At 35.1% G+C, this 24,334-nt stretch overlaps 1 protein-coding gene across 20 annotated transcripts in view; it reads left to right on the forward strand.

Moving 5' to 3' along the window:
- Nucleotides 1-24,334, forward strand: part of EXOC1 (exocyst complex component 1) — a 32,027-nt gene that overhangs the window by 1,905 nt on the left and 5,788 nt on the right. For 3 of the 20 annotated variants that reach the window (XM_065060973.1, XM_065060970.1, XM_065060972.1), the window contains exons 2-18: nt 405-625; nt 2,506-2,639; nt 3,474-3,604; nt 5,664-5,823; nt 6,700-6,720; nt 7,493-7,680; nt 8,607-8,834; nt 9,264-9,396; nt 9,586-9,695; nt 10,213-10,266; nt 14,275-14,424; nt 15,865-15,970; nt 19,306-19,350; nt 20,491-20,654; nt 21,815-21,925; nt 22,411-22,487; nt 23,017-23,245. In XM_065060973.1, the coding sequence (XP_064917045.1) occupies nt 2,516-2,639; nt 3,474-3,604; nt 5,664-5,823; nt 6,700-6,720; nt 7,493-7,680; nt 8,607-8,834; nt 9,264-9,396; nt 9,586-9,695; nt 10,213-10,266; nt 14,275-14,424; nt 15,865-15,970; nt 19,306-19,350; nt 20,491-20,654; nt 21,815-21,925; nt 22,411-22,487; nt 23,017-23,245 (2,031 nt within the window). In that variant the 5' untranslated portion in view covers nt 405-625; nt 2,506-2,515. Of the gene's footprint in view, nt 1-404; nt 626-661; nt 2,640-3,473; nt 3,605-5,663; nt 5,824-6,699; nt 6,721-7,492; nt 7,681-8,606; nt 8,835-9,263; nt 9,397-9,585; nt 9,696-10,212; nt 10,267-14,274; nt 14,425-15,864; nt 15,971-19,305; nt 19,351-20,490; nt 20,655-21,814; nt 21,926-22,410; nt 22,488-23,016; nt 23,246-24,334 lie in introns of those variants that run through there. The other 17 variants (XM_065060971.1, XM_065060974.1, XM_065060981.1 and 14 more) reach the window with 13 other exon arrangements.

The raw sequence follows: 24,334 nt of genomic DNA on the forward strand, positions 1-24,334 counted from the left end.
TTTTTTCTTATCCATTTGGTCTTTGCAAGCTTGAGTATTGGGTGATGTCATTCCATCCTCCCACCCCAGATTTCTAAAATCTGTAGACTAGACTATGCTTTGCTGGGAAACCAGGTGATTATACTGATGTCTGTTTTGGAAGTCTCTTTCAGAGTTTTGTGACTTCCCTGGAATTTTATTCGTTTGGTGCATGGTTAGTTTAATGCTGGTCTTCTCTAACTTCTTCAAATCCTTCATCATAAGTGAACATGCTAGAAGTACAGATGCTTTCGTCTGAGCATGTTGCATACTTACTTGAAGGCACTGCCAAAGAAAATCAGAACTCTTAGTGAAGGCTTTTTTTAAACAAACCAGTTGTTAATGTGTCACACAAGTCTGAGCCCCCCTTTGTTTTTTTCTTACAGCCCCTTCTTCTCAGCCTTTACTCTCTCCTGCTGCTGTTACTGCAGAGGTGAATCACTTGTAGGGGGAACCCTGGGAACAGATACACTGCCCCCATCTCTCTCTAACTCCTTTTCTGCTCCTCTACCTCCCCCAAATCATCTGAAAACCCTCTTTTTAATCAGAAGAAAAAATAGAAAGCAAACTTCTAGGTGGTGTTAGGAAAGTACTTTTGCTGTTAAAGGTGAGTGCACCTCATTCATGTAACCTAATGGTCTGATTTGGTAGACAACTACATCATTGACTTTAAATGGTATCTGCCAATGTACCAGAAGGGATCCTTGATGGCCTTGTACAATCTCCTGTGTTTGCTGTTACAGGCTATGAGAGTGAATAAGTAATGTCTGTTTACTGTCTTTCAGCAGAAGTCTGTCTTTTTTAGCATTTGTTTAGAGGGTTCAAGGTCAGCACTTGATTCCTAGAAGAAATATCTTGATTTATTGCTAAGCGTACATGCTTACTTTCTTTGTCTTTTTGAAATATCCTGTTTCTCCCTTGTTGGATAAGAAACTCCATAATTAAAAAAAAAAAAAAAAAAAGTATTCAGTTTCTGAGCTCCAGTCCATGCATCCATAAAAGGCAGCAAACTAGTCAAACCTGATGGACTTACCTTTGCAAAATTGTGTTGTGGCTTTCTCAGATCTAGATGGCCTTGGAGTCAAACTTCCTGCCAGCTACAAAGATGCATTTCTTTATTCTGCCTTACTGTAACAATTGCCAGATCCTCATTTAAGGATAAAGAGGAAGAGGAACAGCCTGTTACATTTAATAGTATGTGGTAGCTGGCAAGAGCAGCAAAGCAGGGCTTTGCAAAACATAAAACAAACCCAATACTGTATTTCTAGAGGCTCAGAGGTTTGTTGCCTTAGGTGTTTATCTGTCCCCACAGTTTGTGTCTTCCGGGAGGAAGGAAACTTTTATAACTTTTTTGAAAGATACTTCAATATCCAAAAGATAAATCTATTTTAATAAAAATGTATTACATTCTATTGCATGGGCCCTCTGTAATGTCTTATGATTTCGTGTTCTTTACAGAGTTATCAACCTGGGAAAACTCCAGTACTGTTTTTGTTGTTGTTGTTGTTGTTGTTTTATTGGCTTGGGTTTGTGAGTGATATACTTATCCTGCTTTAAACAAGCTGTTTGAGCAGTATACTTGTGGATGCTCTCAAAATATGGTATCAAGTACTAATTTTGAATTTCTGTTGTGATACCAAGGGAGGAGGGAGTGAGGAAGCATGCAGGGACTGATCCTGAATCAGACTGATTTTTCTCTCCACCAGAAGAGGTTTAGGATGTGTATGTGGTACACCAAGACTCGAAACTAATAATTTGTTAGACTTGGAATTGTAGCATATGAGTGGTGGATTGATACAGTATGTTGTATGTCAGTCCAGATTGTATTCCAGAAGTCCTCCTGCAAAGCAGGGAGCTGGAGACACTTTTTTTCCTTCTAAATGGAACATTATTTTCAGTTTGGTTTGCCAAGCATATAACCTTAATTTGATGGAAGAGTCCTGAAATTTTAGTTGAAGGTTTTTGGTATATTTGATGGGTTCTGGACTTTAAGATTCATTTGAGGTCATCACTGTAGTGACTTTAGTTTCAAATTCTCCATCCTGTCAGATTTTGTCATTTTTTTTTTTCCAGTTCACCTGTTTTCACACAGATTTTTACTGGATCCATGGCATTCACATCCATTCTAAAATGCTTTCTGAGGGAGTCTTTTTTTCTTGATTCCCATTGCATCCTTTTTTTTTTTAATGCTTCACATTCCACTTTACTACTAAGAAGCTTCTAGTTTTCCATTAAATTTGGCAAAGGATCATCCTAGTTTTGATAAATTAGTAATTTGATGAATTACTGAAGTAAGCTTATCTTGGACTTTTTCCTAGAGTGGGCTCGTCTTCTACCTGTCCATCATGCTGGTCTAAATTATGATTTATGAAGTTACCTGTAAAATTTAATTTGAAAAAACCGTAGTTGCTCTAAGTAAATGACTGGTTCTTGTGTGTGTGTATTAAATATGCCTGAATGTATTATCACTTCTTAAAAATCTTTCAGCTGAGAGAAAATGACTGCAATCAAGCATGCTTTACAGAGGGATATTTTCACTCCCAATGATGAACGCTTGTTGAGCATTGTAAATGTGTGCAAAGCAGGCAAAAAGAAGAGAAACTGCTTTTTGTGTGCCACAGGTATGCGGTAATACCACCCCCTATTTCTTGTCTTCACCTTTGTTTTTTATTCTGTTGGCATATGTCTTAGCTGTACTTAAAATATTTATTCTTGCCCAATATAAAGCAGGTGCTTTCAATTTCTAATGGAGAAAATAAATTGTAGCATATACTTCCTTTATTGCTTCTATTAAAAAGGAAACAAAACCCTGTATCCAGATCTGCTTGTAATGTGAAATGAAAGAAACAAAATTATTTGTGTGGGACTGGTGAGATTTTGAAATAGACTGTATATAGTGCTTAAAAGCAGGTTTAGTAGGCATTTGGGCTGATAAGCCTAAATAAAATGCAATCAAGTGTACTAGTTAGAGTCCAAGGCAGAGGGCTCTGGAAAGGCACAGTAACTACTGAGTTCTAATGTTCCTTTGAGTGTATGTGCATTATATTATGTCTCTTCAATAAATTAGGTGCTTTGGTCAATCTGTCAATAAATTAGCTTGCTACAATTTTTTTTGACTGAGAAATCTCTGAAAATGTTTTTTTCTGACTGTAATCTCCATTTACCTCTGTGCTTTGTCAGCGAGGTGGCCATGGTCTGAGGTCTGCTGTATCAAAGAAATACATGTAAATTGGGTTAATTGCTTCACAAGGTGTATAGTGATGTGTATCTGGTTGACGGAGAGTTAAAATCAACTGTGGAAATGATGGACGAAATGTTTCAAAGAGTCTCTTTTAATCAAATTAATATTACAAAATTTCCCCCACAGATAATTAATTTCAGAAGTTGAACTACAGCAGAAACAGATGTTGAAGATGTTGTGCATTTTGAACTTACTCTTTTACTTGATTTAACAGTGACCACAGAACGACCAGTGCAAGTCAATGTGGTAAAAGTGAAAAAATCTGACAAGGGAGATTTCTACAAAAGGCAGACTGCATGGGGACTTCGAGATCTTGCTGTTGTTGATGCCAAAGATGCTGTTAAAGTATGTGTAACTTTTGTTTGTTTGTTTGTTTACTGCTCTCCTCACCATATCCCTTTGGTTCCTAGTTAGAGTTAACTTTCTTGATACTGAGTGCTCTAAAGCTTAGATTGGTAACACATTAATTAGGAATTAGTGTGTTAAATTCTAGTGTTGCTTATGCCTGCATTTTCTTCTAGCTTTTCCAAGAATATAACCCTGGTAAACTGAGTAAGAGTAGTCTAGATATGCTTGAATAGCAGTACTTAGTATCTGCCCTTTTTGTTGTAGTGATCTCTCTGTGGCTGTACGGTGCTTGTGCTAAGGATCAGTACTTTTATTTTGTTTCAAGTTTTCTGTACATTTTTACTCCAAGCTTAGTATCCCCTTGAAAAAAAAAATTATCTTGTTACTGATGACATTGAGCTACATGGAATATTTTTTTTACTGGGACACTGAAAACATTCTTAATGAGCAGTATATAAGCTTTTGAAGATGAGCTCTTATGCCTCTTCTCTAAATTGTGACATTGGCCGTTTGTTGGAAAGCATACAGTCCTGAGGTGTTTTCCATAGAAAAGAGTAACCTATTTTTGGTGATTTAAATTAATCTCTTGTCATTAATAAGATGTACACATAGGCAGAGGTGAAAAAATCTTCATCCTGTGATGTCTGGTTCTATGTTCTTTTAATTGGTGCTTTGGAAGAATAGTGCAGAAAATTATGAAGTTGAATATTCTTGAATTTCCCACTCACTAAATATAAGTTTAATATGTTTTGTTATTTCAGTGATCCACATACTTGTTGGCTAGATTTTAGATTTTTCCTGCTGTTCTTAAGTACCCTGTTGAATAATTCCTTATTTCAGGTTAAGGTTCTATTTAAAATTATACCATCTCTCAGGACTTTTTCTTGCAAACCAGAATTCAGTTAACTGTTTTCTGAAATATGCTGTAATGTAAATACACTCCTTTAGAGTGATTTTGAAATTTTCTTTCAAAAGCCAAATGTTGAATGCCAAACTCTCTCACATTAAAAAAAATGTCAGAATTGGAGTTGATAGGTGCGTTGTGTTTGGTTTTCCAAATATGACCCTTTGCAACTCTTTTGCCATAGGCCTTTCCTACACTAGTTGTCAGGTCAAATTTTATGTAATGATACTCTTTGTTTAGAAATGTATGATAACTATATTTATCAATATAAGCTATAGAAAAAAACAGAGCTGCTTTTATTGCCCTCTACAGGAAACACCACTTCCCATCATTTGCAGTTTAATGTCCAGCCTGCTTCTGCAGATAGTAGTGACAATATAAGTAATAAGTAGAAGCAATAGTAGTTTTTACAAACTGTAAGAATTTGACATGTGTCTGAGGCAAGAACATTTTCTGTCAGGAGGTTGGACCTTGTAAAATACTTGAAATATGATTTTTAAAATAGACTCTTACCAGTTAGAGTCCATACTGAGTTCATAAGTGGCTGCAGAAAGGAAAGAACTTTATTGAATTGTTATCAAAGCAGTGTTCTCATCAGGCAACAAATCTAGTTGATAATACTTCTGTGGTAGCTTTTTACCTTTAAAATACCAAATAGTCTTTCTATCTTGTTCGGTGCTATTAAACACTATCATATCTATAAAATATATAAAGTGTTCATAACTTTTCCCCTTGCCTATTCCTCTAAGTCTCCTTGAATTGTGTTGTATATGTTTTCAGTAATTCCGGGTAGTGTTTTTAGTTTCAGAAGGCTAACACAAGGCATTAGTCATTCTGAGGACAGTGTTTCAGAGCAGATAGCACTGTCATACGTTTCTTGAAGCTCTTACAGATCTCTGTCTTATGTGTTATTACCTTATCTGGCTTGACCAAATACTGTCTTCATAGTGTGGATTCTGTTTCTTCACTTCCAGTGTTTTAGCACTTTCATTAAGGTGCACCAGGGTGCCAGTGTTGGTATATCAGCTCAAGGCTGGCATCTGTGTAATTTCATTTTTATCCTGTCATCTCAATAATTAAATGAGTAAACAATCTTTGCTGCTCAGAGAATCATTTGACTGTTGAGCCTGTAACATATCTCATCTTTTGCAGGAGAATCCTGAATTTGACTTGCATTTTGATAAAGTGTACAAGTGGGTTGCGAGCAGCACAGTGGAAAAGAACACCTTCATTTCATGTATCTGGAAACTCAATCAGCGATATCTTAGGAAGAAAATTGACTTTATTAACGTTAGTTCACAGCTTTTGGAAGGTAAATTTCCACAATTGTATGTTAAGCATAAAGCTTAGTAATTACTGATGTAAATCAGATATACTATAAAAAAGAATCCTAATCCTGATGTTATTTCCTATTCGATTTTATATTTTCTAAGCCTTCAGATAAACAAGGTGATTAGATACCAGATTTTCTGCTAGAAAACTGATAACCGAGACAAAATACTTCATTAATGAAGTTCTAAATATTGATAAGCATATTGTATTTCTAAGACATTCTGGGTCTTGAACAAAATAAAAGCTACCTGTAAGATCTGGTAGGGCTAAATGTGTAACAAATCTGCTTTTGTTCCCTTTTTCTTTTCCCCAGTTTAGAAAAATGCTTTACTAAGTGTCATTTCAGTAGCATGCTAAAGGTTATTTGAGGTTTTATATGAGATTTCTGGTTTACAAACTGTGGTTAGCAGATGTTACATTCTGATGGACCCTGTTACAGTTCATGTGACTGGTTGGTTGCTAAGAGGGCTTTGTATCTTGTTTACTCATGCTGTATTAAATATTGTTACAGTCATGTTATCTTCTAATAGTTTGTGGGTTTTTTTTTTTTAGTAAAGCCTAATGGGTAAGCATATGTCATGTTGGAGTCTGTCAGAAGTGGATGAACTGTTGATGTTGAATACTAGACTGGCTTGTGCAGAACATGAATTAGAAATGTGAAACAGGGAGGATAGCATTTCTGTATTTTGGTGTTGACTGAAATTTGCTTTTAACCAACCTCTAATTTTTCAAGTTAGTGCACTATTAAAACATTCAAACTTGCTGCCACTTAAAAATATACACATTGTTCATCCTTTGTCTAGCTAACATTCTCTGCTTCCTTTCCTCTGCTTTTCCATACCTTTTAATTCTCCAGAACTGCCTAAAGTTGCAGAAGGTGCGTAACACCTTTTTCCTTTATTCTGCTTTGTAAGCCATTTTTCTTAAATAATATGCCTTTTAAAAAAATTTAAAATAGTATTTTGGATAACTTATCAAATTGTGAGAGATAAGAGATGTTTCAAATGTCCTGAACAGTTTCTGGCTGTACCGTGTTAATGTTCTGTAAAAAACATTTGTCAGCCTTGGAATGGCTTGTTGAATTAAATAAGCACTGCCATGAGAAATCTTAGTTCATGAAAACGTTGTTATAGAATTTTCACTTACCTCAGTATTTTTTCCTGCTATGAAACTTATCTTGAACATCAATATATTTTTTGTTTATTCAGTGGTATATTTCTTTATCTACTGCAATATGTTTCCCTTATATTCTGTCTACCAAAAGAGAGAGTCTAACTTCTACTGATCTTCTGCCAGCAAGTCTAGCGTTAATGCTGTAATGTATTCTGATGCTGATTAATAGTGTGACAGGTGAACAGAGTGACACAGCATGTCCCTTTGTACATGCAATAAAGGAAGGTGGCTATTTGTATTCTGCTGATATAGCGTAATTTGGAAAACATCACTGTTGGGAACCAGTTCTGGAAATAATAATGAAGCCCATGGAAGACTGAGATTTGTGAAAAGAGAATGCAGGTAGCAGGTGCTTGTTATGAAAATTGTTTAAAGGATTAATTTACTTAAAGGTAGTGGAACATACTTAAGTACTCTTAAAATGCTTGTGACTTTCTGCACTTGCTGACGTATTTTATTTCCATTCTCTATGTAAGAATCCGTTCCAAGTGGAGAGAACCAAAGTGTAACAGGAGGTGATGAAGAGTCTGTGGATGAATACCAGGAGTTAAATGCAAGAGAAGAACAGGATATTGAAATAATGATGGAAGGCTGTGAATATGCTATTTCTAATGCGGAAGCCTTTGCAGAGAAGTTGTCAAGAGAGCTACAAGTGCTGGATGGGGTAAACATTTCTTGTAATGTACAGTGTGTTAGCATGTTGAACTGTTTTCATTGATACTGACTATGTAGCGTTCTTTGAAAAGGTAGCTAACATGTTCTGCTGCATATTTAAAGATAAATGTATACCTGTTCCTAAGCAGAGCTACATCCTATGATCAGATTTTAAAGATCTTCAACTTTGCTCTTTACCGTGAGGTCTTCTGGGGTGAGTCACAGGCTTTGGAATGATGACTTGAGAAGAAACAGGAGAGGCATTCTACATAGACCTTTCTTGAAGGCAAGGGTGCAGGGAGAGAGAGAATAGATGTTCATGTCCATGGATGTGAACTCTTACACCTAAAATACTACTCTCAGTGTAATTGGGAAACTGGCATAGTCTAACAACATTGCAGTATTGGACTGTCTGAAGCGGTACCATACTGTTGGCTATTTTGCTTTTTAAACAACCCAACATTCTAGAGGTCACTTAAAATCTAAGGGAGATGTAGGGGTTACAGTTTTGAGAGAACAGTCAACAACCTCCTCAAATTGTTGAGTGAATGTTTCTCTCATATTTTGAAAACGGCTGTTATCAAAGAGGTGACCTTATCACCTAAGCTTTTTTTTTTCTGGAACTAAAAATGTTCCAGTATAGTAGGGATTACTGTTTGGTTTTTATTTTTGTGCAGATCAATACTTCAATTCTACAAATTTGAGCAAAGTTTTGGTTTTATCTCTTCTTTATGAAATTAATAAGTGTCATGGACTGAGGCACTGTTGTGTTCAGTAACACTTTAAATGAGAAATACTGCAAGCTTATATTGTTTTGTCTCTTTCATCAAGAATTTTGGAAAGTATTTGACAGTGATGGAGACACAAGGATATAGCAGAATGCTTTTGAGATATAAGAAAGTATCTCAAAATCTTGTGGCTTAATTTTCTGTACAGGCAAATATCCAGTCAATTATGGCCTCAGAGAAACAGGTGAATATCTTGATGAAGTTGCTGGATGAAGCTCTAAAGGAAGTTGACCAAATTGAGCTGAAGCTGAGCAGTTATGAAGAAATGCTTCAGAGTGTAAAAGAGCAAATGGATCAAATTTCAGAAAGCAACCACCTAATCCATCTCAGCAACACAAATAATGTGAAGCTACTGTCAGAAATAGAGTTCTTAGTGGTAAGCATTTTTATTGTCTTTACTATGGTTGTTCACATCAGGTATAAAATTCTTGTAGGTTGCTACCCTCTTTAGCAACCATATATGAGGTTCATTTGAAATAATTAGTTTATTCTGTTTTATTATTGCACTAACCAGTATATTTTTATAATGATGGAATTGTATTATATTTATCATTATTGTTAAGCAGCATAGCAAACTAAGCTGCTTCTGGCTTATGGACAAGCATTGGAACAGGCTGCCCAGGGAAGTGGTTGTCACCATCCCTGGAGGTGTTTAAGAGACATGTAGATGTGGTGTTTAGGGACATGGTTTAGTGGTGCAGTTGGATAACAGTTGGACTCAATGATCTTAAAGGTCTTTTCCAACCTAAATGATTCTATGATTCTATTCTATGATTCTATGACAATACTATCCATTATTTTGTAGAATCACATGGATTTGGCTAAAGGTCATATAAAGGCCCTTCAGGAGGGAGATCTGACATCTTCTCGAGGCATTGAGGCTTGCACTAATGCAGCAGATGCCCTTTTGCAGTGTATGAATGTAGCTCTTCGTCCAGGTAATGTTTCTGTTAGACTACAATCTAATGTACAAAATTTATTATGGTAGTACCTTGTGTGTGCCTTTCCAACTAGTCCCAGGTGTTCTTTCTGTAGATTGAGGGAATTGTTGCCTCTGGTCCCTGTAGTTCCCACATACAATATATTACTGTATGTTTTGTACTCTGTGAAGTTCTTTTTGTTTTTAGGACATGATATGCTTCAAGCAGTGAAACAGCAACAGCAGCGGTTTGGTGACTTGCGTGAGCAATTTGCACGGAGACTTGCCAGTCATTTGAACAGCGTATTTGTTCATCAGGTATTGTTTCTTACTATTTTATGTGAAATTTTCAGTCACAAACTTTTCCTGACAAGCAAACCAATACACCTAAAATTGGACATGTTCTGTGATGTAAGCAGTAAACAAATGGACTGCTAGAGGCATTTCAGGCATACTGAGCATACCAAACTATAGTTTCCTACAGAAGTCTCATATTTAAAAAAACCCTGTCTTTGATGGGTTTGCTATTTGAATTAAGCACATTGTATGGTATATAAGAATTTATTTTAATTGTAAGGCTTGATTAATTGAGGAGAAAAAGCATTTATTTTTTGAAGCATGTCGGAGACTGAGAACATAGGAGTTCTTGCTGTCTGAACTTCAAGGGCCATAGAAAACCCGAAACCATTAAAAGTAAGATGAATAAACCTTGGGTTTTGAGTCTTAAATTCAAATATTCAGAAATCACTGTCTTAAGACTTGTTTCCTAAAGTCTGGATGTCTGTTTTAGCATCAGTTTTCTTTCATTTCTGTATTTTTTTTTATCTCCAATTAGTTTAATCAGAACTTCCTTCAGCTCTGTAACAGGCCCTACTCTCTTTCAGTTGCAGTGAGTACATTGGGTTTGATACAAGTTTTTCTAACTAATTTTTTTGAGCTTGACTTACCTAGCAGCTGCATCTTTGGCTTTACAAAAAGAAATTTATCCTTACCGGTTGCACAGCATCAGACCTATGCTTCCATTATTCTTGTTAGGCCTCCAGCTTTGTTTATCTGTTTATGAGTTAACATTCCTCCAGTGTGATCTCCAGAAATTGCTAAAACACAGAATGAGGTGTATGGAGGAAAAATATTTTTAGGAAATTGTAATATGTGTACAACTGTACAGATACTACAATTGTATTACATTGTAATATTTGTAAAAAAAAATATCAGTTTTTATACATATTAGCACAAAGTTTTGGAAGTTTTTTGTTTTATGTACTAGACTGTGTGCAGAAAATGGAATAGAGTTAGGCTGGATAATTCTATAGAAAATTGTATTTGAGAGTACAAGCCTGGCTTTTTATGGCAATGCGCTTCCTACGTTTTATTTCCTTTGCAGAATTCCAGTTATACAGCATGTTATATTTTTTGCCTGTAGTTTCTGTTTGTAAGAAAGTATGTTTCTCTTGTGAGTTTTCATATTTTGAAAAACTGAGCACAAACTGTGTCCTGGCCTTTAAATGAACAAGTAGAAGCTTCTTTAGTGTAAGTCCTATGTAAATATATTCACAAAGTTTGGATTTTGGACTTGCATACAAAAGTGGCTGTTTAATAGAATGCCTTTTCTGATGCTCTCTTCTGAGGATTTTATTTTTTAAAATGGTAAGAGATTATTATTACTGTGTAATACTATATGTATTAGATTAAATACTTCTCAAGAGAGTTTTCAGTGCTATTGAGAATGCTGTTACCAATTTGCAATTTTTTTTTTTTTAATTCTGGTACTGATAGTGGCCTCACACTGTCTTTCATATAAACTTCCCTCTGAAAAGATTTGAACTGCTGTTGACTGTGAGGTATTAACCAGCTGGTAAATAAACCATGGCCTCACTGTATACTTCATTTTGAGATACAGATTCAAGTGTTGGAGCTACAAGAGATTTTTGTGTTGTCTTACTAAAATGACCTTGTGTGTTTGGTCTGATGAATAGAATGTACCAATTTCTCAACCGCACATTTTTGTAAAGCCTAGCTGGAATACTTTGTTACTTTTAACATCTGAGGAATTGCATTATTTGTTTAGAATGTTTCTCTTAAAGAAATAAAGCACTTCAGAAAAAACTAAGGCAGATACAGATTTCTAAATTAAAATGGCAAATGAAAATATGATGATGTCTAGACAGCTGCTACTAAAAGCAAGACATTCTGATTTGAAACTCTTTAGATGGAAGACCAAAGTTGCATTGACATTTTGAACTAAATATATTACCTTAGAAGTATGAAATTGGGTTTTTTGGTTGTTGTTTTGTTGTTTTTTTTTTTTTTTTTCGGTTTGGTTTGGGTTTTTTTTTTTTTGTTTTTTAAAAGGCAAACAAACCCAATGCTGTGATTCAAACTACTGTTGTAAGATATTAAGGCGCTTCATCTCCTTTACATAAAAATGAGAATAAATATGGAAAGATTTAAACAGAAATGCAACTTTGGATTGCCATTCACTGCAATGTTATAAACGGTTTGCAGTAACTGTTACTAACAGTTAATATTGTTGTCTGTATTGTGTCCTAATAATATTTGATTAACCTTACTGTGTGTCTATAAAGATTTTTCTTTTTTTACTAACAGCCAGGTTCACCATTCAAATAAAAGGCAACTCTGGACTTTCTGTCTTTAAATATGAAATAGTTTGAAGCTTTGAAACTAAGAAAGAGTTGAATAACAAGCTTGCAGTATCATTTGGTAACAGAGAAATTTATCTTGGGAGGGGATTTATCATCTAGGTTTATGAAGAATGCAACTACTGAGCAAAAATAAAAAGTTGTGTCTAATAAAGGGACATGAATAAAATTGTTAGATGAAAGAAGCAGTAAGAACTTGGATAGCTGAGTATTTCCTAACAGTAATATGAACTAGCCTTTGGACTTAGTTGAAGAAAGCTGTGAAAACCACCAGGTAAATTATGTTAAGCTATAATGAACTTGAACATTAAAATGCATGCTGTAGGAATGTTGCATACCAGGGGATAGGAGAGAGAACCATAAATGTTTTTCTATGCCTGTTTTTCATAAAAAGCATATCAAAGATTTGTGGAAAATACTTGTTATATGCATGTCCGGGAGTACACACAGTATGGAGTTATGAAGTTGCTAATTACATCAACAGCTGTGTGGCTGATTCTGGTTGGATTCTAATTGCAAATTATATGTTGCATGAACTACACTTCACGAAGTTAGCTTTTTGTTGGAGTCAGAATACAAGATTGCTTTTGGGAGGGAGATTATCAATGTAACTCTTATTGTCTGTGAGAATAAATGAATGAAGTCATCTAGGGCTTGTTTCTTTGGGTCCATTTGTGTCTCAGTTTATGTAGTTAAGAAAACAGGACTTAAAGTAAGTTAATGTTTGTGCTGGATACAAAAAGTAATGCCAGCTTTACTTAGAACCTGGCATGTTTGCATTGTGCTACTTACTAAAGATTGGTCTTTTACAAATAATATCAAGACCTTTTTCTTTCAAAAAATAAAGATATATAACTGTGTGACTGTATTGTGGAAGCTTTTATGGCTTTTTTTAACCAAAGACTTGAACTGATTAGTACCCATCGCAATGGAGAAAAGTGAGCCAAAGTTTCTTTAGTTTTGACTGTGTGTTGGCTTCTGTTCTAACTTGCAGACATACATAAGCAGTTTTTAAACTGTATTGCTTATATTCTGCCAGCTTGTCCTATCCAAGACAGAACTGTCCAGGAATGCTTCCTGGGTCAGGGACTGTCATTGACTGACGTACATGAACCACCTACATGTTATGCTACAAGAATGGGAGACCAATTAGGAGAATCTTTGTGTGCTGCCATGGCACACTATACTTAAGATCAAGTTCTGTTGCAGTATTTATTACAAACCCAGTAAAATAGACTTTACAGGAAATAGTAAAGTCATTTTGAACTTAAGTCATATCCTCCCTTCAACTAGCGCAGGGCAAAGGGTTGTGTGTGCATGACTGAAATGTGATGTTACCTTGCTTGCTTCCAGAATTGTCCAGGAAGCTTGTGAGTTCCAGCAAGTGAAATCTTAATAAAGCTAAATCATATATTGTTCAAGCACTATGATGTGATCTTCACTTAAAGGATAGTGGGGATTTTTTGTGTGTGTGGTTTTTTGTTTGGTTGGTTGTTGTTGTTGTGGGTTTTTTTTTTTATTTTTTTTGAGAGACAAGTCAGATAAAAGGAGGAGTGTGAAGTTAGTAGCTTGTTGTTAAATGGGTTGATTTGTCCTGCATGTTGTAAACTGTTTAATAAATGTTTACTGAAAATGTGTGTGTGCACATATCTGTATTTGTGTAAAGGGAGAGAGAACATGTGTGTACTGCTGTTTTTAAGGCTTGGCCAAAGTGTGGACTACAGTGGGTTGAATTGGAGCAGATTTTCAGAGGTGTAGCATAACATCATTAACATTGAGGTCACTGACTGACTGGGGACCTGAAATGTCTTACACTGTATGGGAACCAAATCTTCAAAAAGAAGCATATAGGGATTTTGTTTGTTTGTTCAGAGAAATAATGTAATAAACTCTTAGAATTTTTCAGAAACAGTTGAACACTTGTCATTAAATCTTCACTCAAGTATGCCTTGCATTCTCTTGCAAAAATGTCAAATTAACTCACCCTGGAGGCAAAGTGCCTTACAATAAACAAGTTTTCTAAGATGTATTACCTGCCACAACTGTAGTACCTCAGTGTCTGTATTATGTTAGGCGTCTTTTCAATCTACATCTCTGGACTTAGTTTCTATGTGAGATATTTTGATGCTTTTCTGTTTGTCTGAGAGGGATGCTCTCTTCATTTTAAGTTTTTCAGGAAACTTCCAGCACTACTGTATAGTGCTTCCAGATTCACTTTAATGCTTTCTTTTACCAAGGGTCACGATCAGAGTTCTACTCTTGCCCAGCACTCTGCTGAATTGACATTACCCAATCACCATCCATTTCACAGAGATTTACTTCGATATGCTAAACTGATGGAGTGGCTAAAGAACACAGATTATGGAAAATACGAAGGGCTAACAAAGGTATGTGAAGTGCTCAAGTGGTGCTAGAGAATGTACATAATATACTGGGTTTGAGAGTCAAAAGAATAACTTGTGTGTATGTGCATGTCCTTTTAATATTCTTTTATATTAAAATTAATTCACTGCTCCTTTTTTCTTGTTCCTCTTTGGAACAGGAAATCAAATTTTTTGGTTTTTGTTGTATCCTGTATTTTCTCCAAGATGTTATGTCTCTCTTCTGAAGTGTCATAAGATATTAATATTTATGTAAAACAAGTTTACAATTTTAATGTCTAGTAGGAAAAAGAAGTTATTTTCATGTTGATGTGCTTATTGCATATGTGACATCTTTATTTCAAGAGACCTTCATTTCACTCGGAATATCAAAAACTTCAGAGGTCTCTTGTAAAGTACATTAAGCAGAAACATTTACCTTTGTGTATATGCAACTTCTGACTACCTTGTTTAAAACTGACATGGAATGAAAAAAAAAATACTGCTGAAGTAGAGAAAATGTTTAGATGGAAATCAAGGGAAAGTTAATCCTTACAGAGCCAGACTTCTTTTATTCAAGTACTATCGTTCTTAAAAACTCAACTGTGGAATATTTAAATTACTCTTAAAATTACTTTGAACTAATTGTTCTTTTGCTTTCAGTGTAAGGCAAATACTCAAAGAATGGTTGACATCTTTGTGATCATTGACAAAGAAACCAAAATATATTTATGTATTATGTGTGCTAAATAAATTCTGAAGAACATAGGAAAAAAATTCTTGGGTGATCTTTGATAAATAAAACATTATAATAACCTTTGTACTAAAAATCTAAACAAACCAGATAATCTTCAAACTTATTTCAGTTGTCTCTTGTTTGTTTAAAACATGGGCTGATTTTTGGCAGTGTTGCAAACAAATTGTTTTGGGATTGATTAAATCTTGTAGTAAGTAGACACAGAGTTTGTGCCTCTCAGTTTTCTAGGTGTTTGGTGATTTTTTCATTTTTCCTTGTAAGAGTAGTAATAAAGGTGGTCACGTGCTCAGGAAAATGTGTAGGAATGGCATCCTGTGTGCTTTGGGACATGGAAAGAGTCTAGTAAAAGAGGCTGCAGAGAATGGTGCTGAATTCTCTCCGTTCTACCCTTGAATTGAACTCTATAATATATTACTGCTAGTAATCCTATTTGTATGTACCACATTGCGTATTTTTTCTTGTGGAGTAGAATTAACGCTTTCTGATTGATACGCAGTGAACTCACTAGGAAAATGAACATAACGCGCTTAAATATCATTAATATATTTTTGTGCATGCTACATAAATATATAAATTCATATACAGTCCAAACCAGTTTGTTGTTTAGTAGAACTTACCTACTTGCTGGATTGCTGGTTTTTAAGATCTATCTAACTATAATAGGACAAAGTCAATATGTATACCTGTTAACTATAATTTTTTCTTTTAAGAATTATATGGATTATTTATCACGACTATATGAAAGGGAAATCAAAGATTTCTTTGAAGTTGCCAAGATCAAGATGACGGGCACAACCAGAGAAGGAAAAAAGTTTGGTAAGCCTCCAGGAGTCGTATATCTTGCTTTCGATCTCATTATTTCCTTATAAAATACTCATAACGACATCTAGGGCAAATTATGTAATGGTGTAAATTCGTTTACTTCTGGCAAGTTGGATGAAAAATACAATTGCTAAAACTTCTAAATTCTAGGAGGCCAAAGCCGCACAACTGGAATCTTGTTAAATTGGTCAAGATAGAAGGATATTTCTCAGATTTTCAAATCTGCTCTCAATTTTTAACAAACGGCCAAACATTTTTTTTATTACTTGAACTATCCTGCTTTGTTACTGGAACAAATTTGAAAAATCAACCTTTGTAAGTAAAGAAAACTTGGGCAGCATATGTATGTTCCTTCTGCTTTTAATAAGTTTTGGGTAGATTTTGAAGAAGCTAGTTTTAGTGCTAAGTCTAACGAAGGACTCTTGTGTATTTAATTGTGTTTTCAGTGGGATTTACCTCTGTAGTCTGAGATTAGAAATTATACTTTCATTAACTTGTAGGTCTTCCTGGTTAAGGGTGTATGTATTCCTGCTAGGTTTAAGTAGTCTAGTGAGAATATGGAAGTGAAGCTTTAAAAAAAATAGCCTGAATACCTAGAAAGCAACAATGCTATAGGTGTTTTTATGTATTGGCTATTCTATATTTTAAAGTGCACTATTTCAGAGTTTGTTTGAAATATTTATATTTGCCACAGTTCACCAGTTTCCAAACTCCAAATTCAGAAATGATGTGCAGTTTTAGCTAGAAAGTTCTGTCAAGCCTATTTTGGGTCCCGCACTTATGCTTTGGAGTTTGATGGTAGAGAACAGAAAACAGTAATGAAAGGAAGAAAGCAGGAGAGTGGTGAGGTGAGTGGAAAGATAAGTCTTGGCAAGCTGTTGGACATGAGGAGCCAGTGGTGCCATAATGTGTCACTGTCAGTACAGGTAAATTCATAAATCTTGAAAAGATGCTTCAACAACAAAACACTTTCTCCTAATATAAACTGATTTCTAAAACATTCTAAACACTTTATCCTGGCATTTCTTTTGTGATTTGCACTTGTGAGAAGACAGTTTTTGTAGCAATTTCCTAACTTCTGTAAATATTGTGGATCGATCAGGCATTTTGGAGAAAGAGGTCCTTCAGTTCATAAACCTCTGGAAGGCTTCTGTCATGTATTTGTGCAAACTTCAAGCATATTTGAACTTTGCACAGAATAGGCAAGGAGGACAGTAGCAAAGGTTTTGTTTAGCTAGTTCTCCCAATTTGATTTCTTTTTAAAATAACATTTTCACAATCATTCAAGGAGTATGTTTATGTTTATGCTGGTGACAAACTGATGCAAAACTTGACCAATGTGCCCAGTCCTCAGAAACTGGTAGGAACCCGTCACAAACCCCAGACTGGAAGCTGTATCCAGTGGGGATTCTCCTAGAATTATTAAAGTTATGAACAGTAATTAAGCCATTAAGTAATGGTTATGAATGGCCACATGTCTGAGGCAAATCTGACAATGAATTAGATCAAAAAAACTTCAGTCCTCAGTACCAATCTTATAAAGAAGGAAAGCAAATTACGTATCTTTAGAAAGCTGTTCCCTACATAAATGATTTCATTTCGCCACTTAAATATCAAGTTCTATATTTATTTTGTAACAGTTTATAATGGTTTGTAATGTCAAAGGCTTCTATGTTAAAGGTAGTGGTCGAACTAATATTATATGCATGTTAATTCAAAATACATCACTTCTTAATAGTAAACTTATTTAAGCAATAGTGTAGGTGCATAATGCTCCAGTTGTACTCAGACACTAAAGAGGACCTGTTTCCAAGCTGTGTTGGTGTGTGTTCTTGCCTTTTTTTGTGCTTTGGGAATAGCACTGCTGTTTGAATGCCTCAAACGCAGAGGGGATGCTGGGAGAATTCTGGCATTCTGTGCTACTGCAAGGTTCTTTGTCTGCATTTTTATGGCAAAAAAATATCTGGGTTGTGAGCATTCACACTTGTCTTAAGTAGTCTTTTTTTTTTTTTTTTTTTTCTTCTTTGATAAAGCCAAGACTTTGATACTTAAATACCATATAATCAATGTGGGAAAGAGTGCTACTACTGTCATACACTTATATGATGTGCCTTCTCAAAAGCAACTGTGGCTCCCAGATTGTCCAAGGCCTGATCTTTACCTGTAGTTCTTCACATTCTGTGATATAGTCCCACACTTTTGGAAATTGAGGATGATGAAAAAGTGGGACCAATGCATGACAGATGCATATGCCAAATGTATCAGGCATAAACATTTTGATTCAAAAACTGCCAAAACCCCCAAGATCTGAAAAATAGGCTGAAATTAAATTTGAGTTTGATATTGTAATTGTCAGTAGTGTTACCTACTTGAGAACAACTGGTATTTAAGACATGTTTATGGCATTTAAAAGTATTTACTCATTCTATTACAGTAGGTTCTGCTTGCCTGCTCCATTCTGGGGGCTTGTAGCATCCATCCTCATCAAGATCTTCTTAATACCACATACTGCTTTTAGTGTATGTATGCAAATACCTTTTACTGGTTAGCTATTCTCTACTACAGATGCTCTTTTACTCTAAATTTCATGTTGAAGTCCACTTGCGGAAACTTTTATTCTGAGGAAAAAACAACAGCAAACAACAACAAAAACACAAAACAAACAAAACCCAGGAAAAATAAAAAAGCACCTTGTAATTTTTTTTTTACTATAATTGATATTGTTTTCCTCCTCTCAGAATTTGCAGTCATCAATTTTTGGTGCAGCATGAATACAAAAGATGTATTCTCTATGTAAGCTTCCTGATTGGTGAACAACAGAAAAGTTTAGCCAGTCTTACTGTTGATATGAATGATTTTGCAGTGCTGGTGTGTGGTTTTTAAATTGAAGAGGTGGACAATATCTCTGACTCAGTACAAAATTACATAAATACATTTAAATTTTTTCATGTCTGTTATTGATATGAAGATTGATCTTGGAAACTGAGTCTTTTGCAATATTAACTCTGACAAATAAAACCCTAATTTAATGGACTTTTATATTCGGGAGAACTTAAATACGTTACCAAAAATGTTCTTTGAACACACTGTATAAGAAAAAGTAAAGTTTAATATCTATAAACTTAGTCTATTTTCCATGTAGCTTAGATACTGAATTTCTAGAATAGTACCTCTCCAACTAAATGTGTTTGCAATTTAGTTACTTGCTGCTTATAGTTCTCTGCATGTTTCTTTCCAGTTAGAGCTTAACTTGCATCTTGTGCATGGTTTGTGCAAACTGCATTTTAACTTGTCTTTGTCTTTGATGCTTGCAACCTAATCCATCCCAGCTACACTGCCTCGAAAAGAAAGTGCTGTCAAACAGGAAACTGAGAGTGAGTATAACTAGTTGCATTAGTTGGTATTGTCAATGCATGTGTGTCAATGTAAAGATGTAGTGCTGCATCATGGAAAATCTACCTAACACTGAAGCAGTCCATTCAGAATGAAATAAGCATTAGCAGAATGATTGTTTTTGTAAGGCAAAAATGAAGCACGGTTAAAATGGCCCAACATAGAAGTTGGGAAGGTTTGCAGGTAAAGGCGACATCTTTTGGTTTTTTCCATGCTACTGGTTTTGTAAGCTTGTGCCTGAGAGCTTGTTGTAGTTTCCCAATTCTTGCAGCAGGTTGAGGTAACAACTCTTATTAGATCTATAGACTTTGTCTTGTGTCCCTAGACTAGATACCAACATAGCAGTTACGTGAAACTTGCAGGATTGCTTTTAAACTTCTTTGTGGTTGAGATGTGAGAAGTCTACATGGGGGTCAAACATTGATGATTTCTTGGTCTGTTTTTGTTACTAGCTTTCTCCATCCCGTTACAACATTTCTGAAAACTTGGGAAAAAAACTAAAATATATGTTCCTCATCTAGAAGGCCCCACAATATCCAGAAAAAATATCAGAATGTTAATTATGATCAAAAGGAGAGGGGAGCATTAGCAGTAGAGTTACTATGGTATCGTAGATTCAACAAAATAGCTGGAGCAAACTATGTAGACAAAAGGATGTTAACAGCACAAAGACCAAGTTAAAGATGAAAAAGTACCTGGATGTGTATAAAGCTTTTTAATTTCTTCCCTCTTGTGGATTAAGTCTTCTGCTTGTGGCACCTTTGCCAAAGCACATTCTCAAAGATCATAACTAGTACTTACTTCCAAGCTTTCAAGAATATCTGTCCCAGTGTTCCTGTATTTCACAGTTTTGTTCCTTTTATACCTTTTTCCAGACTCTGCAATGAGGGCTTACATAGCTAACATGATACTTTGAAACTTGCTGAAGTATTTCAGTTACCTTGTAACAAGAAAAGAATGTGTTTATAGCAGAACTGTTTGTAGCTTAGACAAAAATTTAGTTTATTTTAATGTAGGTTTACTAGCAACTCTTGATCTCATGCACTCTGTAACAAACCTTTTCTTCTTAAGTATTTTATTCTGCCTTTGCTTCCCTCCTTCATAGTGTCTTTATTTCACAGGTCTTCATGGAAGTTCTGGAAAACTGACTGGGTCTACTTCTAGCCTAAATAAACTCTCTGTTCAGAGTTCAGGAAGCCGTAGGTCTCAGTCATCCTCACTGTTGGATATGGGAAACATGTCTGCCTCTGACCTTGATGTGGCTGATAGAACAAAATTTGATAAGGTAAAGTTGCAAAAAGGATTCCTGCTTAGTTTGTATTAGTAGAGTGTTGGGTATCCTCCTTATACAGTTTATAAATCTGTACTGTTTAAATCTTAAAACATGCCAATTTCAAATTCTGTATGCACCACACATCTAATAAAGGCAGTTCTAAGGAATATAGATCAGAGTATTATTCTCTGATTATAAGATTCCATTTAGTTCATTTGTATGCTGTGAGTGATTTGTAAAAAATACCAAGCATACAAATGGTTTATTAATTTTAATATGCAAATAGGGATTGAACTGATGGATTCTCAACTGATTTTTTTTTTCTCAATACAAATTCCTGTGTTCATTTTGCCAGTATGCAAGCAAAAGTGAAAGAAAAGAAAGAATAATCTTCTTTTAGCCGGGACTTGAGCATGGCTCTGAAATTTTATTTATGCTGGTTTCACATCCAAGTTGTCATCAGTTTTCAGCTTTAACCAATGGTGCTAAGTTATTATTGGAGCATCCTCAGCATCTGTTTAAAAACCTCCTGTCCTCAACATCTGGTTTGGTTGGTTTTGGTGTTCTGTTTTCCTGAGCCTTTAAAAGCGTTAGTACTCCTCACTTCCTGTGGAATTAACTCCTCAGTACTATGGAGGGAAAAGGATCTGTTATCAGAGTAAAAAATAATAATAATTCTCTTGTTCTCTATTGAATTACTTGATGAAATTGAGTATTTTTCTTCTGACTACTTCAAGTCTTTGCTCAGTCCTTTTCTGAGACAACATATTATCTGCCTGTTTTACTTCCCTGGGGCTTTTAATTTTTTCTTCTTCCTCTCAGCAACCCAGGCAGAAAAGAGGGTGACAGAACCCATGACTTACTACTAAAATGTGAATGTTTTCATTATAGCACAAAAGTCCTTCTTCAGGCTGTGACTAGAAAACTTCTAGTTGTGGGAAAAAATATTGTTCTTTTCTTCCCACTGTTATATGGGTGAGAAGAGAAAGGACTGTTGAAGATGCAGATAACAGTTTTAAAGATATAAGTAAAATTTCTGTTAAATAGAATAAGCCTTCTAAAGCTTACTAGAAGATAGAAAGTAGAACAACCTGTGCAACAAACAATTTAAATTAGTATTGCTAGCTGTGCATAGTATTCAGTGTGTTGATAAAATATTTGTTTTTCTTTAGATTTTTGAGCAAGTATTAAGTGAACTAGAGCCTCTGTGTCTGGCAGAACAGGACTTCATTAGTAAATTTTTCAAACTACAGCAACATCAGAGCATCTCGGGGACAACAACGGTACGACTCTTAATTCTGTCACTGAAGTGAAAAATGTTGAACAGGACTCACAGAGACCTGTTGGAAAGATAACTTCTGAATTTATCTGGCAATTATGTGATCCAGGTGATCAGCAATTTGTTTTTCTCCATTAGGTGGCAGAATCTTTATTTTTGGCTGACGAATACAAAATCTATTAAAGGACTGTCATGTTTATTTTGCCATGGCTTTGTTTCCTCGTAAGGTCGCAAAAAACACTTCATCATGCTACGCAGGAAGGCAATGGCAGTAACTGTGGATTGTGGTGTATTCTGGGGAACATGACCAGAAAACTACCTGAACCTTGCACACCACTGTGTTTGCTACTTGGGAGCGGGCAGGAGGGAGGTGGGGGCAGAAAGCAACACCTGCTGATTCGGTTGGCTTTGTCAGATATGCTTATCGCTTACATATAAAATGGGAGACAAGCTTTCAGCCTCCTGTGTATACATTCCTTGTTCTTACAGAATGAAGCAGAAGAAATGGATGGAGGAACTTTATCTCGTTCATACACTTCTGGTGTCCCACAAACAATATCATCTGAGTATGTGCTGCTGCTGTTTATTATTGATTCTTAAGCTTACATGTGAATTTATTTGGCCTATAAAACTTTTTTCTCTATAATCCGAAATTGTTCCCTTTCAGTGAAAATGAATAGTGAACTCTTGATTTGCACCTACATGCTGAATGTGTCAGTAAATACAATTTTTTTTTTTGTATTGGACTGAAGTTTCTGTCTATAGTAGTATAAAAAATGTTTAATTCTCTAGTAGTTTGCAAAGTGAAACGAGGCACTGTAATATTATACTTTGGAAAATATGCTTGGCAAAGTTCCGAATTAGAGTGCATGGCAGCTTCCACACAGAAAATTTATTTTGAAATATTTTATACCTGTGACTATTGATTTTTCTTTTTTACTGTATGGCATTGGCCTTTCTTCTCTTAGCAGCATTCTGAAAATCATGAGACTTGTTGAATGCAAATGAGAGTGCTATATCCAGTAAATCAAAGAACATGTAAAATAGCCTAGTAAGCTGTCACAGTAATATTTTTATCTTATGCGTTTTTAATAGGAAGGACATGATCCGACAAATGATGACAAAAATATTTCGTTGTATTGAACCTGAGCTGAATAATCTTATAGCGCTGGGGGACAAGATTGATAGTTTTAATTCCCTTTATATGTTAGTTAAGATGAGTCATCATGTATGGACAGCACAAAACGTGGACCCAGCTTCCTTTCTCAGCACAACACTTGGAAATGTTTTGGTGACTGTCAAAAGGAACTTTGATAAATGCATTGTAAGTTCTTTAGTTATTTTAATTAAGCTAACTATAATATAGGAAGCCCATTCCTTCCTTGTTTGATTTTATATTTCTTTATAGTTAAATGTTTGCTTTCAATTTGAAGTAAAAATTAGTAACTTTATTGCATTTCTACTGGCCAAAGCTTCAAAAAATACAAACTAATTGGTGGTTGTTTTTTCCTCTCCATTCCAGTTTTCCTCAATAACTAGGCATTTGTAACGCTCATTTACTACTGTAAGGTAGTTGACATTTTTAGTCATTTGTTTAAACTTGTACTCTGAGATTTCTGAAGTCAGTCAAGTAAATTATAGCTCCCAGCCTTTTTTACTTACCAAAACAAAACCTCATGGTCTTACAAGGGTTTTTTTTTTTTTCCACTTTGAGTATAATATGCCAAACATGTCTTATCGATGTATTCAGTTATATCTATATTATATCTAACAAAAACTTGGTTTAGATAGAATGCCAAATCTTTTGGCAGTAGCAGAGGCACAGCTTCTACTGTCAGAAACTTGCTTTCACTAATACAATATGATCATTATATGAAATACAGCAAGTTTAGTGAAAACGTAGGTGCCAGTATAACTTTTTATTGTCATAAATTAATTTGACTCTAGTTCAACATAATCGGACTGACCATTCTTGGTCAGTTTAATGCTTAAAATATTTTGAAGCTGATTTTTTTTCTGGATAATACCCAGAAATAAAATTTCAGTAGAAGATTAAAGAAACTTCCTGTAGCAAAAGGGATTGTTAGCTTGGCTGAATCAGAAAAGCCAAGTTCTTTGTTAGATTATGGAATGAAAATTGGTAATTGTTTCTGCTGGATAAGTTGTTTTGGGTTTGTGTGGGGTTTTTTCCTTAAACTAAGTGAATGCGAAGAAAAGCTGGAAGATTTTGCTTGCTTATCTTCCTTTTTTTTTCTTCCCAGTTATAGTATGTCTTCATAACTTTTTGAGGGGAGAAAGGGAAGAAGACTAAGTAGATACACTAATTGAAAGATGAAATTACTTCCATGTTTGAATAAATGTCTGTTGTTCAGTACGTCTGTATCTTCTTTTACTAGTTGTTACATGGGCTGAA

This window comes from Columba livia, chromosome 4, assembly GCF_036013475.1.
Source record: "Columba livia isolate bColLiv1 breed racing homer chromosome 4, bColLiv1.pat.W.v2, whole genome shotgun sequence".
NCBI lineage: Eukaryota > Metazoa > Chordata > Aves > Columbiformes > Columbidae > Columba > Columba livia.